The following is a 17,918-nucleotide window of genomic DNA, read 5'->3' as shown; positions in this document are numbered from 1 at the left end:
TAGTATGCAGCAACCGGAGGAGTCACGTTGGGGGAACGGCAGAAAGCAGCTATCCGTTTACACTACTTTGCTCTAGCAGCTATCTTAATGGTGACTGCGTGGCCGGGGGGAAACCTGATCGGCCAGATCCAGCCGAAACCGGGAGGGAGGGAGTGGGCTTTCCGGAGGGGGGGAGGAGGGAGGGAGACGAAGAAGGAGGAGTAAGAGAGGGGGAAAGAAAGAGGAAAAGAGTGCGAGGGAGTGAGGGAGGGAGGAAAATAAACAACAAAAAATGTCCTCTTCCTCCCCCACCGGGCAGATTGCAAGTGCGGCGGACATCAAGCAGGAGAATGGGATGGAAAGCGCCTCGGAAGGGCAGGAGGCGCACCGAGAAGTGGCGGGGGGCGCGGCGGTGGGGCTGAGCCCCCCGGCTCAGGCTCCTTTTCCCCTGGAGCCGGGGGACGCCGCGACCGCTGCTGCCAGGGTGAGTGGCGAGGAAGGGGCAGTGGCGGCGGCGGCGGCCGGAGCGGCGGCGGATCAGGTACAACTCCACTCGGAACTTCTGGGCAGGCACCACCACGCCGCCGCCGCCGCGCAGACCCCGCTGGCCTTCTCGCCCGACCACGTCGCCTGCGTATGCGAGGCACTGCAGCAGGGGGGCAACCTGGACCGCCTGGCCCGGTTCCTGTGGTCCCTGCCCCAGAGCGACCTGCTACGTGGCAACGAGAGCCTGCTGAAGGCGCGGGCGCTCGTAGCCTTCCACCAGGGCATCTACCCCGAGCTCTACAGCATCCTCGAGAGCCACAGCTTCGAGTCGGCCAACCACCCGCTGCTGCAGCAGCTCTGGTACAAGGCGCGCTACACCGAGGCCGAGAGAGCCCGCGGCCGGCCGCTGGGAGCCGTGGACAAGTACCGGCTGCGCAGGAAATTCCCCCTGCCCCGCACCATCTGGGACGGCGAGGAGACGGTGTATTGTTTCAAGGAGAAGTCGCGCAACGCGCTCAAGGAGCTCTACAAGCAGAATCGCTACCCTTCGCCCGCCGAGAAGCGGCACCTGGCCAAGATCACCGGCCTCTCCCTCACCCAGGTCAGCAACTGGTTCAAGAACCGCCGGCAGCGCGACCGGAACCCCTCCGAGACCCAGTCCAAAAGGTGAGCGCCAACTTTTCTCCTCCTCCCCCTTCCTCTCCCCCACCCCTTCCCAGCTTTCTTTTCCTCCAAGTGCTCGCAAACATGGCGCTTACCTTCCCCACCAGCCTGGTCCGGCTGCCCACCTCTCCCCGCCCCCCACCTCTCTCCTCGGCCGGCTGCGGTGGGGGGCGGCGGAGGCAAGGGGCAGGGGCGGGGGGACCTCCCTCCTTACCCTCCCCCCTCCCCCCAGAAGTTTCTGGTTGCCCGCCTAGGTCTCAGTCCCCGCCCCCACCTCGGCTGGTCACTGCTGCCCGGCTTCCCCCCTCCTCCCGCTGGCTTTGAAGTTGCCACCCTCTCCCCGCTTCTGGTGGAGCTAAGGAAGCCAGTGTGGACGCCGGCACCGCACCTCTCTCCGGCACCCGAGGCCCGCAGAGGTTGCGGGCGCCGGCTGGGGTCTGCACTCAGCGGGGTCACACCGGGCCTTGCGCGCTCGCACGCTCCCGGATCCCCAGGGTTCAGCAGACCCCGGGGCCAGCGCTGGAGGTCGCGGTGGCTGCTCTGTAGGGAAGAGAGTGTTGTGGGACTTGCGGCGCAGAAGGGGTCTCGGAAAGTCGAGGTTTCATGTGACAGAGTTAATCATTCACCCTGCCCCTGTGGTTCCCTTCGCGGCCGCGGCAACGTGGGGTGCTGGTGCGGCCCGACTCTGTCGTGTTTTGAAACCTGATTCTGAACTCCTTAGGATCGGGTTTCAGCGCAGCCGGGGTAGCAGGGCTGAAGGGCTGCTTCCTCCCTTGGTCCCCGAATGCTGCTTGGCTCCCTCCCGGTTTGGTAGTTATGGGTGGGGGGCAGGCTGGCTTACGGCGGACGGCAGCAAAGCAGTGGGGGCGCTATCAACGCACCTCCTTGCGCGCCCACCCCACTGGGTTTGAACTTTTTTACTGACAAGCTGTTTTCCCCCTCTGGTAGAAAATACCGGATTTTCCACCTTTTTGTGCGTCTTCCCGAGTCAGACACTTGGTGTGTGCGTCTGTGTGTTTTGTTGGACGAAACAAAGTAAGGAGAAGGTCGCCTAAAGACCTGGTGTCCAGCCCCGCGGGGATAGGAGAGAAAGAATCCAAAAGCAGCTCGAAGGTGCTGCTCAGAGAAGGAATCTGGGAGCCGGGGATCCTGCCCGCCTGGTCCAGGTGAAGGTGATCTCCCAGCGCATTCCAGAGCCGGCCTCAGCCCGCCTTTGCCGCTTCTGGGCCCCTGTGGGGGTCCGACGGCTCGGGCCCTGGCGTTCCTCGCCCTCGGCTGGGAGGGAGGCTCGGTGTCCTAACTGACCCTACCCGGTAACCAAAACAAAACGTGCACCTGGATGTGCGTGCGCCTTCCGCAGACAATGCGGAAAGGCCCAGAGAAGGCGCTTGGGTTACTCGGTGCCACCTGCCCCGCGCCCACTAGAGGCCGCGGATCCCGCGCTCGGGGACCAACGGAATCCGCAGGGCCAGAGTAGAGGGTGGGGAGCGGGCACCATGAGCAGGCCAGCTGCCCCACCGCCTCCGCTCGCGAGCCAGGCACGCTCCCTAGGACTCCCTCACGCCTCACTGCCGGCTTCTCTGTACCCCCCCCATAAACCCCACACTCCGCCCCCGGCCCAGTTGCCTGGTTTAGGCCCCTCTCCGGATCTACCTCCCACCCGCACCCCCGGTGAGTCACCCTCGCAGACAGCGACGGCGGCTCAGCCTCAGCTCATAAATCAAAGCGCTTTCTGCGCTCCTGGCCCTGCAGCCCAAAGCCCGGGTAATCCTCTTCCCTCGGCATGAAAGCGAACCGACCGCGGGGCACTGCGGGGATGTCGGATCCTATGCTGGGCCAAGTCCCGCAGCGCTTCCAAAACGCCTCTGTTCTACCCTCCTTTGCTGTCCCTCCCAGCCTCAGACCAAATGGGAAACCCCCACCACTACCCACCCCCCAACCCCGATTTGGTATTTCTCCCAAGTCAGAGAGATGAGAAACAGGGTCCTGGCTGGAACAGAGGGACCAAGGAGTTGGGGAAGGGGTCTAATAGTTAAAAGGCCTCTGAGTGACCCACACCCTTTCCCTCCCACCTCACCAGGGCACTGGATGGTGTTTGTTAAATAGGCCCCTTTGGCTTCCTTTGGATTCAAAGGCGACTGCACATAACTGTTCTTGGGTTGAAAGTGCCTTTTCCTACAACAAGGACAGCCACTTTGTTGAATGAGAGAGTTGTCAGTCTGGTGGAGTAGAAGTTTGGGAGCAGGTGAGAAAATGATCTCTTGTTAACTAACTGACCAAAAAAGAAAAGCTGAACACTTCCCACCTCCTGCTCCTTTGGCAGTTTCATTTACCTCTAAAATAATACTAATCTGAATTGGTTTGAGAGGAGGGGAAGGAGTTCCTAAACAGGAAAGACTGACCACCTCATCTAAGGCGTTTTTTTCTATGGTGTCATTAGCAGTAAGGACTAGCACTTCTACACTATGAAATCAAATATACATTTCCTCTGTAATGCTGAATTTACATCTTCCAGATCTCTGGACTTTCCTTGAATTTATTGTTATTTTAAATGATTGGGATCTGAGAGTTTATCTTTCCAGATTCTCTGGCTGGTCGGAATCTGCTGAAAGGCCTCTTAGTTTAAATAGGACTAGCAGACACCCTGCTGTGCTTTCCTTAATTACCGATTTTAATGGATTTAGAAGAAGCTGGTTTTCCAAACAAGTGGCACTATGTAGAATGTCATCCCCCTGACCTTCTGATCGTCTTGATTTCCCCCTCCATCCAGTGAGTCAGATGGCAACCCCAGCACTGAAGATGAATCCAGCAAGGGACATGAGGATTTATCTCCTCACCCACTCTCCAGTTCATCTGATGGCGTCACCAACCTCAGCCTTTCCAGTCATATGGAGCCAGTATATATGCAACAAATTGGAAATGCTAAGATATCATTAAGCTCTTCTGGAGTTCTGTTGAATGGAAGCTTGGTACCTGCAAGTACGTCACCTGTCTTCCTTAATGGAAATTCTTTTATTCAGGGACCCAGTGGAGTTATCCTTAATGGATTAAATGTGGGAAATACACAGGCAGTGGCACTGAACCCACCAAAAATGTCATCAAACATTGTGAGCAATGGTATATCCATGACTGACATACTGGGGTCTACCTCCCAGGATGTGAAGGAATTCAAAGTCCTCCAGAGTTCTGCTGCTAACTCAGCAGCCACCACGTCCTACAGCCCCAGTGTCCCTGTCTCATTCCCAGGGCTGATACCCAGCACTGAGGTGAAAAGAGAAGGCATTCAAACAGTGGCTTCCCAGGATGGGGGTTCTGTAGTGACTTTTACTACACCAGTGCAAATTAACCAGTATGGGATTGTCCAGATCCCCAATTCTGGTGCAAACAGCCAGTTCCTTAATGGGAGCATTGGATTCTCTTCACTGCAGCTGCCCCCTGTGTCAGTGGCAGCTTCACAAGGTAAAAATCTTATTTGGTACCTTAATGCACAAGGAAATGTGTTCATCAGCTGCTGTAAGTGATGCATTTGGTGATAGCTATAGATTGATGTTACGGTTCAGATACCTTATTAGCTGTAGAATAGTCTTGATGTGATTCTCCTCTTTCACAATACCCATGTCATATCCAGCTTGCTTTATTCCCTTTCGTCATGAGGATGGGCTTTTATTTTACTAACAACTGAATGGAAAAATACAGTTCATAGCAAGTCCTGCCAATTCTACAATTACAGAAATATGATAAGTCAATCAGTGCTTACAAAATAACTCACTGCTTGACATTTTAAGATTAAAAATTAATAAAATTGCTAAGAACACAAAATTAGTCTAGCAGTTGGTAAGAATGCATATACTTTACCTAAGCATTATTTATTTGATGAAAAATGCTTTAGAAGAACAAGCTAAAAAGACTGGATCAATTATGTTTGAATCCTGTTCCTCCTATAATTAAGACTAACAGACCTAAAAGAAAATCAGAGCAATATGCAATTGGGTTTCTATTGCTCAGCACACATATTCACCCCCTAAATGTGTGAGTTGTTTATTTATGACGACAATAGTAAGCCTTAGTTTGAATGTTTGTGGCTTTACTAACAGCAATCTTCCAGAGAAAGTACTTAACTGAAATTCAGGAAACCTGAGGCGGATATATCAGTTCTTCACTGACTTTAAGCAAGCCTAGATGCTGTTTGTCATTTTCTCTTTAAAGAAATAGGAATGGTTAGAATTTGGCAGTGGAGTTTGCATAATCCCTTGAATTCACGAGTGGTAGATGTTAATGCATGTTTGCCTTCTTGTAGGCAAATCTGAAAATCCAGATTTTTTTTTTTTTTTTTTGGAGACAGAGTCTGGCTCTGTTGCCCAGACTAGTGTGCCATGGCACAATCTCTGCTTACTACAACCTCTGCCTCCAGAGTTCAAGCAATTCTCCTACCTCAGCCTTCTGAGTAGCCGGGATTACAGGTGCGCACCACCATGCGCGGCTAATTAGTAGAGACAGGGCTTCACCATGTTGGTCAGGCTGGTCTCGAACTCCTGACCTCCTGATCTACCCGCCTCAGCCTCCCCAAGTGCTGGGATTACAGGCGTGAGCCACTGCACCTGGCCCCAGATTTTTACAAAAGCAAAATAAGTAATTGCTGACCTTAAAAGTCTGCTTCCTATAAGATGGTTTTACAAAAAAAAAATCAATTTATGCACAACTCTCTTGTTACCACAACTGTAGTCAATGTCAGTTTATTGAAGGAATTAATGGAAAAATTGTTCTAAATTTCATTCTGTACATTTGCTTTTCTTTAGGCAAAATGGAAGTAAAACAAGACAGTCCTTCAGCATATTATTCAGTTCATCATTGTTCCAACTTATGGAAAGCGTTAAGCTAAGTTACTATCCAACATAAGGCAAAAATATGAAAACCACAGGGAAAGCCAAAGGGCTTAGTTTGATAATAATTTAATGTTGATCTAATTTCTTTTATCTCATTAGGAAAATTTCCAAACAGTAGGTCATATTTTAGAGGCAACAAATTTGAGCGGAAAGAATGAGTTATGTATATTGAGGGAGGAGAAAAGCAGAAATACATTTAATTGTGTAATCTAGAAGAGTACTGCTGTAGAAAATTATTATGAACTAATAGCTAAGTTTTTAAATGGGACATTTAATAGGAATAAGAATAGCATTTTCAGTTAAAATAGCTAAGATCAAATGACAAGGTTGTCAATCCTTAGACCATCTGGGTGAGTTGAAGGATAAGTTTAACCAGATGGTTAAGTTTAATCCAGTAAGCAACATCTCTGTATGGTAGTTGGGTATTGCAGTTGTCAATAAAGCATTTTAGGTATTCAGTTTTTTCTCACAAACAGATACTGAGCCATTCTTTAAAATGTCTAGGCAAGATAGACTTACCTTTCTATAGTTGGGATTAATGTAGAAAACTAGAATATCTACCTATATCTTTTACTCACTTTACAGTCTGAGCAACAAGTTTTTTTTGTTTTGTTTTGTTTGGCAAAGTCTCACTTTCTCACCTAGTCTGGAGTACAGTGGTATGATCTCAGCTCACTCCAACCTCTGCCTCCCAAGTTCTAGTGATTCTTTTGCCTCAGCCTCCCAAGTAGCTGGGACTACAGGCATGCATCACCACACCTGGCTAATTTTTGTATCTTAAATAGAGACAGGTTTTCACCGTGTTGGCCAGGCTGGTCTTGAACTCCTGACCTCAGGTGATTCACCCACTTCAGCCTCCCAAAGTGCTGGGATTACAGGCATGAGACACAGCAACTGCCTTAATTTTTTTCATATCATCATTAAAAAGTTCTATGTGGTTTTTCGGTTGGGCTTTTTATCTTATTGTTCAATTTTTTTTTTTTTGAGACGGAGTTTCACTCTTGTTACCCAGGCTGGAGTGCAATGGCGCGATCTCGGCTCACCGCAACCTCCACCTCCTGGGTTCAGGCAATTCTCCTGCCTCAGCCTCCTGAGTAGCTGGGATTATAGGCATGCGCCACCATGCCCAGCTGATTTTTTGTATTTTTAGTAGAGACGGGGTTTCACCATGTTGACCAGGATGGTCTCGATCTCTTGACCTTGTGATCCACCTGCCTCGGCTTCCCAAAGTGCTGGGATTACAGGCTTGAGCCACCGCGCCCGGCCTTATTGTTCAATTTTTAATTCAATTGTAGTTATGCTCAAAAATCAAATTTTAGATCAAATCTTCTTTTCTCCCTTTTATATATGTTATATTTTCTACAAATTCAGAAACACTTATATTCATTCAGTAGCAGTTGGGGAAAACGTTGCATATATTATGCTATTTATGGCTGTATAAAAAGATAATCATTTTGTTCACGCATATATTGACAAACAATTTTATAAATATACATGCAACAACATAAACATCTCCTTGAGTTTTTTTTTTGTTTTTTTTTTTGCCACAAATCAGCTGCCTAAAAGAATTTTAAAGAGGCTGGGCACGATGGCTCACTCCTGTAATCCCAGCACTTTGGGAAGCCGAAGTGAGTGGATCACAAGGTCAGGAGTTGAAGACCAGACTGGTCAACATGGTGAAACCCCATCTCTACTAAAAATACAAAAATTAGCCGGGTGTGGTCTTGGGCACCTGTAATCCCAGCTACTTGGGAGGCTGGGGCAGAGAGCTGCTTTAACCCAAGAGGCCGAGTTTGCAGTGAGCCGAGATCCTGCCACTGCATTCTAGCCTAGGTGACAGAGTAAGACTCTGCCTCAAAAAACACAAAAAAAACAAAAATTAGCCGGGTGTGGTGGCACATGCCTATAATCCCAGCTACTTGAGAGGATGAGGCAGGAGAATCACTTGAACTCACCAGGCGGAGGTTGTAGTGAGCCAAGATCATGCCACTGCACTCCAGCCTGAGCAACAAAACCAAAACTCTGTCTCAAAAAATAAATAAATAAAAAGAATTATAAAGCATACTTAAGTTGAAGTCAGTGTTTTCAAATAAAAGCAGTTTTTTCATATGTGTGGCTTGAAACAAAAGTTTATGTTAGGGAGTAACTGAAACATACCTAGAAATGTTTTTCTTAATGCCAGTATTTCTGTGATTAAACTTTGTAGTTAAATGTTTTAAAGGTGTTCACATATAGTGTCTTCTTATTCCTTAAAGATATTCCTTTGCATTTAGGGTTCTTAAAAATTTTTGGAAGACATAAACAGCCCTTTGGCACTTATTTATCATAGAGGTGATAATATAATCACAATATTCTAATAATTCAGGAAGGAAAATGTTTTAGATGAATTGATTACCTTTTAACATTGAGCTGCTCTCTCAAAAAAAGTAGTTTACTGAGTCCAGATGTGGTGTCACACGCCTATAATCCCAACACTTTGAAAGGCCGAGGCAGGAGGTGAGCCCAGGAGTTCCAGACCAGCCAGCCTGGGCAACATAGTGAGACCTCATTTCTACAAAAAATTTAAAAATTAGCTGGGCATTGTGGTGCGTACCTGTAGTCCCAGCTCCCTCGGAGGCTGAGGTGGGAGAGACTGCTTGGACCCAGGAGATTGAGGCTGCATGAGCCACATTCACTTAATCCCAGTACTTTAGGAGGCCAAGGCTGGTGGATCACTTCAGCTCGGGAGTTTGAGAACAGCCTGGCCAACATGGTGAAACCCCATCTTTACTAAAAATACAAAAATTAGCCAGGCATGGTGACATGCATTTGTAATCCCAGCTACTCAGAGGTTGAAGCAGGATAATCTCTTGAACCTGGCAGGGGGAGGTTGCAGTGAGCAGAAATCGTGCCATTGCACTCCAGCCTGGGTAACAAGAGCGAAACTCCGTCTCAAAAAAAAAAAAAAAAAAAAAAAAAGAATTTACTAAACATCTAATTTAAGATCAGGATAAAAGCCCACCTATTATAAGAGTCCCCCCAAAGACCATATTTGAGGTCCTAGATTATCTAATTGCCATCATCTCATGCCTATGTAAAGACTCAGGAAAAAAAAGGGTTTTATTTGATGGTAGTGGGAAGTCCAGTTCATCTACATTGTCTGAGTGATCTGATTTGAACATCTCTGCTTTGTACTTAACATTTCTTTTTCTACTTCTGGTCTCTATGGACCATTATTCTGAGAGCTTCAAAAGATACAAACCTTTTAGAGAAGCATTAGCTCTGATCCTTTATGTAAATCCGTATTTTAAAAAGCACATTTCATATTACCATTAATTGTTCCTATTACTATAACACTGAAAATTCAGAAATGGCACAACAAAAGAAAACAAAAGCATTTGAATGTTTTGTTGACTTGACATTACTTTATGGTTAGTTTGGTGAAAGTTTGCAACTTGTCTGTACAGGTTTATATGGTTAAGTTTTAACCACCAGGGTAGCTCATTTTATGTGGTATTTTCTACAATGCCATTTATTTATATTTTATGTCACTTACTGAGCAGTCAGTCCTGAACGAAGGCATTTCATTTTGCATTTGTATCTTCTGGTTATAACTGTCAGGGCTAGCAATAACTTTCAACTAATTAAGAGATGTCAAGTTGTTAATGATGAAACAGAAACTTGACTGAATCAGAACTTAGAAAAGATTTTTTTTTTTCCCACAGTTGGCGTCTAACTAATAGTTCTCAATCCCTCTTTGTCATCAGAATTACTTGGGAAGGTGGGTACTCTAGAAACCCAGTTCCCACCATTACTCAATATTCCCGTGTAACAAACATGCACACATGCCCCCTGAATCTAATTTTTTTTAAAGAAAGAGAAATGATAGGCAACAGAATCTTTGACGTGTTCTATCCTCAAGACCACTGGAGGTCATGAGACATAAAAAGTAATGGTTTGGAAGTCACTGTGTTTCCTAAGAAGCTGATGAAAGATGGGGAACATAGGCACACCTGTGACTCAGAAATACAATTAGTTTTTTTGGCTGTGTTGTTGTGGTTAAACAAAATAAAAGATGTCTCTATACAAAAAATATATATATGTATTTACTTGGGGGGTAAAAACAACTGTTCTAAGATGTATTAAGTCATACTTTCAAGAAGTAGAGACTGGGAATCTATAGTTTTAAGTGTTCAAAGTAATACTGAACCAGAATTGGGCTAAATTATTGTATGGAAGTGTTGCTTTTTTATAGATACTCTACCTGAGAAAAAAAACCATGTGTGTATAACTTTTTTTCTTTCCCTATCACTTCCACCAATGATAATCAGTACTTTATTTTTTCTAGGTAATATTTCAGTAAGTTCAAGCACTTCAGATGGGAGTACATTTACAAGTGAGTCGGCCACAATCCAGCAAGGAAAGGTTTTCTTGAGCTCCCTTGCTCCCAGTGCAGTGGTATACACGGTTCCTAATTCAGGCCAGACTATAGGATCTGTGAAACAGGAAGGCTTGGAGAGGAGCCTGGTATTTTCTCAGTTGATGCCTGTCAATCAGAATGCACAAGTAAATGCAAACCTATCTTCTGAAAACATCTCGGGGAGTGGCCTCCATCCACTGGCCTCCTCGTTAGTTAATGTATCTCCAACTCACAGTTTTTCCCTCAGTCCCCCTACACTACTAAATCCCACTGAGCTAAACCCTGACATTGCCGATAGCCAGCCAATGTCTGCACCAGTGGCAAGCAAGTCTACTGTGACATCTGTCAGCAACACTAACTATGCAACTCTTCAGAACTGCTCCCTTATTACTGGTCAAGACCTAATGTCAGTCCCTATGACTCAGGCTGCCCTTGGGGAAATAGTTCCTACAGCTGAAGACCAGGTAGGTCACCCCTCCCCAGCAGTACATCAGGATTTTGTCCGAGAACATCGTTTGGTTCTGCAATCGGTAGCTAACATGAAAGAGAATTTCTTACCAAATTCTGAGAGCAAAGCAACAAGTAGCTTAATGATGCTGGACTCTAAATCCAAGTATGTCCTAGATGGCATGGTTGATACTGTCTGTGAAGACCTGGAAACAGACAAAAAAGAGCTCGCCAAGCTCCAGACTGTCCAGTTGGATGAAGATATGCAAGACTTATAAACTTTATTTCCTCCTCACCTCTTTTTGGCATCAGCGGCAAATCTTTTCATGAAGCCTCAAGGACACAACACATTTTCCCATTTAAAGGAAAACACTCTAGTTTTGCAAGTATATGCATATGAGAGACTTTAGATTGATCTGCATGAAGATCACACTTAAGTATACAGGAGTAGAACTGCATTATTGCAGCCTTTTTTTCACTTATAATGTTCTCTTTTAAATAGATGGAGACAAAGGAACAAGGTGAAATGTGTCAAGTCAAAGTGAATCATTTAGTTGACTCAATATAACTCTTAAGGTCAAAATGGAACTTGATAGTTTTTAAAATTAAAAATGTATATACCTAACATAGAAAATTAAAGATAGCTGCAGACCATTAGAAATAATACAATTGTTTTTGTTTACTTTTACTTCATGGGCATTGAAAAGGTTAAGAAACATAAATGGTACGTATTTTTAAAGTTAGGTAGCATATATATATATACACACACACACACCTCTCGTTTTCAGCATTTTTAAAGAAAGTCTTGGGTTAAGTCTCAACACATTTCCAAATGTGATTTCTAATAGCTCAGTGTGGCTGAGAAAGTTCGGAACTCCACTAAAAACTCTGAAACTTCAGTATGAATGTAAATATATCAGTTCTGTAAGCAGGATTTGAGTAATTACAGTGAATTTTATTTATACTGTATATGTTTCTCTTCAGGCGCTATGAACTGAAAAAGAAATGTTTTCTTACTGTTTAATTTATTTTTATTGTTTGAACAGGAAGTGAACACAGTTGTTTCCAACAAAGTTATACTTTTTGTAGGATTTTTAAAATAATGATTTTTACCAGGAATCTATTAAGGTCAATATTAATAACACTGAAACAGGAAATCTAACTCCCAATATTGGAATTTTGCTACTTTTTTTCACAACCTTGTTCTTTATTTAGCAACTCTCCAATTCATTTAAATATGTTTTCTACGGAATTCTATGTGCCTTTTTACCTTGTGGCCTTTTATTAGTAGTAAGGTACAGAAGTGTCAACAGAAGCACTGATGGTTCTTTTCTACTCTCTATCTAACAGGGTTAATTTCACCACAAAATTGCTTTAAATCTGAAGAACTTAAGTTTCACCAAATATTATATATGACATTTATTACACAAATGGATAAACAACTAATCATTGTGGATGCTTTCATTATAAGGAAAATAATAAAGTTATAGATACCATGAAAAAGCGATTATACAGGCTATGAAAACCATTTCAAAGTAAAGAAAATATGTAAATTCTGTTAAGCAAAATTCTTTCCTGTTGAAACTTAGTTCTAAATGTTTTGAATCAATTGTTACACTCTGACACATGACTGTTGTTTGCACTATATTGTCATGTCTTCTTTAAAAGTAAATATTTTGGGTTTCTCTAAGAAGCTTGTTTAATAATGTTGTAAGCTGTGGCTATAGTTTTATCAGGACTCTGAACACAGATGAAACAATGCGAATACATTTATGTAGTAAGTAAAGTTACTGTCTAGTCTCTGAAAAGCAAGAAAAGTGAGAAAATAATTTCTTCAGAGATAACTTAAAGTTGCTGAACATAAAAATGTTAGCACATCTTGCTTTTTTCTATGATTAGAACAAAGAGCCCACTCTAGTTCTCTACACGTCAATCAACCAAGCATGTTGAATAAGGGACATAGGGGATTTAACTTTTGTTATTAAAAATTGAATTTGCAGGTATATATGAAGAACCCTATGAAGAATTTCTCTCCCATCATTTTGATAAAGAACTACATCATTTTTTGATAGAATTGGTGAATGTTCCTAAACTGCTGACGCGACATGTTTTTTGTTTTGTTTTACAAGTCACGTGTTTTAGAGTTCTTTTCCACTCTACTACTACTTATACAGCTTGTTTTTTCTTTGAGTGTGTGCTGATCCTGTTACTGAGATTAATTACATGGCTCTGTAGTGCAGTTTACATGAAAATGATGTTTTCCACTTGATTGCTGCAGGTATCAAGAGTTTGTTAGTTGTTTTCAAATACTCATTCAATAAGAGAAATGGGAAGGTTTTTAAAGTTATATATGCTACATATATATAACTGGAAATGTTTTGTATGTTTTCCTAAAATATAATAAGCCTCTCTTTTATTCAGCGTTCTTCCTCTTTCTCCCTTAAGAAAAGATAGCACAAAACTTAAGACTTACCTAGAAAACCTATTCATACTCCCATCATGATGTAATAATAACCCTACAATTACTTCAGGTAGCTATACAATATACCAGGTAAGAATCAATGCATATTGTAAAGAACTTACTGTTCTTTTCTATTCTTTCAATAAAATAAGGGTCAGTTGGTATGTAGCCCACGTATATGTGAATGGAGTAAGATAAACCCCATGATCTCCTTGCACAGAATTGCAAATGTCTTTTGCCATACCAAGGGCCAGACACAGAACCCTTGGAGTTCATATGGCAGAATTTCCCTCTTACATAAACCAATGCTTGAAGATGCTGCAAATGACCCTCTAATGATCCCTGAAGATCAAAATAGGGGTAAATAACTCCCTGCAAAACCCAACCCATGCTGCTGGCTGTGGGATTTTTGGTGTAAGCCTATCTATGCACTCTATCAGCCAGAATTTGGCATTTAGCTCTTAGTTAAATCTAGTAAAGGACAGTCTATTGTTTAAAGAGAAGGTGCAATTGTTCCTCAATCAAGCAAGAGCACCTGTGTTATACTGCTTTATATCTCATGTATATTTATAGTAATGAAAAGACTTCTTGAATTGTACACGTTTCAGTGCCTTTCTAGTGTTATGAAAGGCAGGTAGATATTATAGCCCTAGGTAAGAATCCATAGTTAAATTGCACACTGACCTTAAATCTCTCTGTATATGCCTTGTATCTTGCATGTTAAAAGTTGGATTATTGGGCATGTGTGGCAGCCTGCCCTGCTACATGCTAGACAAGTGCATTAGTATATAGCCACAAGTTCTTCATTCTCTAAAATGTTTTGACAGATCATCTCATAATAAAAATAATTCAAGGAAACTATGGGGAAAAGAATTACATTTCACAAAAGATGTTTTAAACTCTTAGTAAAACTTAGATAATAGAGCTTAGCAGTTACTTTGTATCTAATTGATACATTTCATGTTAATTTACAACCATACATTTTATTAATCAAAATTATATAGCATGTGACTCTTTTGGCTTTCAGGGTTCTCAAAAAAATTATTCTTTTGTTGCATGTACTGTATGTTTAGAAGCAACCAGTTATATACTCAATATGGTTTTACTGTGCCTTACACAAAGAGAAACTCTACACAGAATGTATATCATAGGGTGGGGTAACAGAGTCTTTACTGCACTGTTAGGTGATGGCACACAGAGCATGTCCCAGAACATTTCTGTGCTTAATTACCCAACCAAAGAGATCTAAAGTATGTATGTTGTACTGTAATGGGGGTTTAATGCCTGGACAATTAAGTGTTTTATTTGTTTTCTGAAATGATGTGAACTTATTTTTCTAAACACTATGCTAAATAAACTTTATATTTATACATACCTTGCATTGAAAATTATTTGGGGAATATTGTGTGCGTGTGTGTGTGTTTTAATAAGAGTAACCCATCTTAATAGAAAAGAAACAAATAATATTGGTTTTATTTATCCCTAGAAAAGCGAAGAAGAGGAAGGGAAAAAACAAACATTTCCAAGGCTGACAAATAGTTATGTGGCCAGTTGGCATGATTTTGGAAAAATAATCTTTGTCGGTCTTTGTGCAGAATTATGCAATTAATTGTACTGCATACTCAGAGGTAAATTATTAGACTGCATCCTCCATAAAAGGAAGAAGTGTACCTTCTCCTTCCCCGCCTTCTTTTTTGCCCAAGAGATGAATGTGATGTTTGGCACACAGCAGTTACTTTGTAGGGTTTAATGGAATTAAATTGAAGGGCCCAAAGACCTATTTTCAACCTTATTGAAAGAGCTCAATATCACCCATCCCTGGGGCACTGCCATTAGCCAGTCTGGTACCACCACAGTTGGGTCCAGCAATAGTTTCACTGAAAGTAACAAATAGAAAGACATTGCTGCTGACTATGTAGAAAATTTGGCCTTGATACAGTTTGGTCCTAATTTAAAAATTACATGACATCTGATTTTCTATGCTTCTTACAATGAAAGGAAGGGAAGGCTAACAAACTAGATTGGAAACCAACTGTACAATTCTGCAAAACTAGTTAAAGCCATCAATTTCAGATATTATCTCTAGACTTTTATATTCTTGTCATTCCGCTCATTTATTTAGCAATTTTATATGTAAGTAAACCTTACCAGTTAACATGAGCAATGTTTCAGTCAATGAGTTTAGGGTCCCAGTCATGGAGTGGTTACATTTTAGAACCTTAAACAAACAAAGATTTTTAAACATTTGACGAGATTATTGCTCTACTTAAAACATTGTGGCTCCTCAGAAACTAGCAAATTAAACAAAAACCCTCAATGGGAATTCAAGGCCCTCAGCTAGATGGTTTCCATCCCACTTGTTCACTTGCCCTTAAGAAACAGTAAATGGGCCAAGTACAATGACTTAGGCCTGTAATCTCAGCACTTTGGGAGGAAGAGGCAGGAGGCTGCAGTGAGCTAGGGTGGTGCAGCTGCACTCCAACCTGACTGACAGCAAAATCCTGTAATCAAAAAAAAAAAAAAGGAAGAAACAAGAAATGAAAATTTACCTTTGCATATCACCATTTCCAATACAGTAGATAGTAAATAAATAACAAGACACATTCAGATAATGGTCAGTGTTATATAACAAGGAGTAATGAGATGGAGAATGTGAAATGGCAGGGTGGGAGACATACATTAGATTGGTCAAGGAAGCTCTCTGAGGAAGTAACGTTTCGGCGGAGGTAATTGAATCAGGAGAGGAAGCCAGCCAGTAAGACCTAGAAAAGGGCATTCCAGACATAGAGAACAGCAGGTGCAAAGGCCCTGAGAGAGGGACAGAGGGTCTGGATTACAGGGTTAACTCTAGGGGTCATGTGATAAATCTTGTTAGAGAGGTAGGCAAGGGCAGATCACAGGTAGAGCTTTATTGGTCTCAAATAGTTTGAATTTGAGTCTGAGAAGCCACTCATGGCTTGTAAGCAAGGAATAATGTAACATGATTTACACTTTAAAATGTTGCCATGGCTAATCTGGAGAATTGAGTTGCAGGAGGCAGGAAAGCCAGAACTAGGAAACTATTGCAATGTTGTCCTGAGCTGTCAGACAGAAAATACTTCAGGAGCTCTTGAACCGCACAGAGGGCAGTTTGCCCTCCAACTGTCTCCAGAATTTTGTGCTCTGCAAAACTTATGTCTATGCTGCTGCCTGCTGTTAGCCAAAACCACTTACTGCTACTGAGGATGATTGTCACAGCCTGAACCTCCAGGGTGGTAGATCTAGCTCCCTAATAGATATTTTCAAAATGTCCCAGTCTACCTAAGATTCTACATGGAAAATTAAACTCTTATCTCCCTAAGCCTGCCCCATTCTGTGTTGCTCATTTTAGCAACATTTATTCACTGAGATGACCAGGCAAGACATCTGGGATTCACTCTGGAGTCTTCTTTCCCTTTCTTCTCCCCACCTTTATCAGATCACAAGTCTATCCAAGTCTGCTCTTTTTCTGTCTCTTGACTCAGTTTCTTCTCCATTACTAAGGTTACTACTATACTTTACGCATTTATCATTTCTCTACTGAATTATTGCAACTGCTTTCTACACAGTAGCCCAGTATCTGGTCCTCATTTTGGCCACATAGCAACTATATCCAAATGGAACTTTCAGAATTTAAGACATAACCCAGCCTCGTTTTCCACTTTAAAACGTTCCATGGCTCTTCAATTGCCTATGAAATACTGTTTAAACCCTTCACCATACAAAGTCTCCTTGATCCCATCCCTGCCTCTCTGCCTCAGCACATCTCTAGCCATATGAAACAGTTCCCCAAAGGAACCAGATTATTTCGTAACAACCCAATCCCCAAGACTCACTCAATGTCACATCTTCAGGAAGCCTTTGTCATATTCTCACAAGAAGAATTGTGCGTAGCCCATTTTGTGATTAGATAAGGATTTATACCTTCCTTTAGTGTGGCACTAATCATACCACTGTAAGTTAATGTTTGCCTCTTTACATGTTTATCTTAGTTTCTCCAGCATTTATTATTATGCATGGGGCATGGTAGACACTTAAAAATTACTTGTTGAATGAATAGTGATGGTACTAGTCATCCATTCCTTTAAATCATTTCATTGCTATGGATTAGGGAACTATATTGCTAAACTGGGTAAAGTATTATCCCTATGTAGAGCACAAAAATAAATTAGTACATTTTGGAGTGGACCCTGATAGTGGTTCCTCAAATATTTTAATATTAGTGAATGGCCTTTATGGTAATTATTTTCATTAGTACTCCAAGGTGTTCGCACTTAACATGCAAGTTTAAAGCTGTGTTCCAGATGACAGAGGTTGGCTAAAGATTGTCGGACAAATGGGACATTAACAAAAATGTAGTTACTGAGCTTTTTTCTTTTTTTTGAGCATTTTTTAGACCAATGTTTTAAAATACCAGTGATGTACAGAAAAGCTATTTATACTTATGTATCTATAAACTTTCTAAACATAGGCCGGGCGCGGTGGCTCAAGCCTGTAATCCCAGCACTTTGGGAGGCCGAGGCGGGTGGATCATGAGGTCAAGAGATCGAGACCATCCTGGTCAACACGGTGAAACCCCGTC

At 42.7% G+C, this 17,918-nt stretch overlaps 1 protein-coding gene across 1 annotated transcript; it reads left to right on the top strand.

The window, feature by feature from the left end:
* Window positions 1–228: 228 nt before the first annotated feature.
* Window positions 229–14,692, top strand: SIX4 (SIX homeobox 4). Its single transcript, XM_017533932.2, has 3 exons — window positions 229–1,131; window positions 3,899–4,587; window positions 10,339–14,692. The coding sequence occupies exons 1-3, from the start codon at window positions 272–274 to the stop codon at window positions 11,133–11,135; spliced, it is 2,346 nt and encodes a 781-aa protein (XP_017389421.1). The 5' UTR covers window positions 229–271; the 3' UTR covers window positions 11,136–14,692.
* The last annotated feature ends 3,226 nt before the right edge of the window (window positions 14,693–17,918 follow it).

Source organism: Cebus imitator, unplaced genomic scaffold, assembly GCF_001604975.1.
Source record: "Cebus imitator isolate Cc_AM_T3 unplaced genomic scaffold, Cebus_imitator-1.0 Scaffold83, whole genome shotgun sequence".
NCBI lineage: Eukaryota > Metazoa > Chordata > Mammalia > Primates > Cebidae > Cebus > Cebus imitator.
This window is presented reverse-complemented; position numbering and strand designations above follow the sequence as displayed.

Coding starts and splice junctions, on each gene's coding strand:
- SIX4 (XM_017533932.2), top strand. CDS start 272: ATGTCCTCTTCCTCCCCCACCGGGCAGATTGCAAGTGCGGCGGACATC. Junction 1,132..3,898: donor TCCGAGACCCAGTCCAAAAG/GTGAGCGCCAAC, acceptor CCCTCCATCCAG/TGAGTCAGATGGCAACCCCA. Junction 4,588..10,338: donor GTCAGTGGCAGCTTCACAAG/GTAAAAATCTTA, acceptor TATTTTTTCTAG/GTAATATTTCAGTAAGTTCA.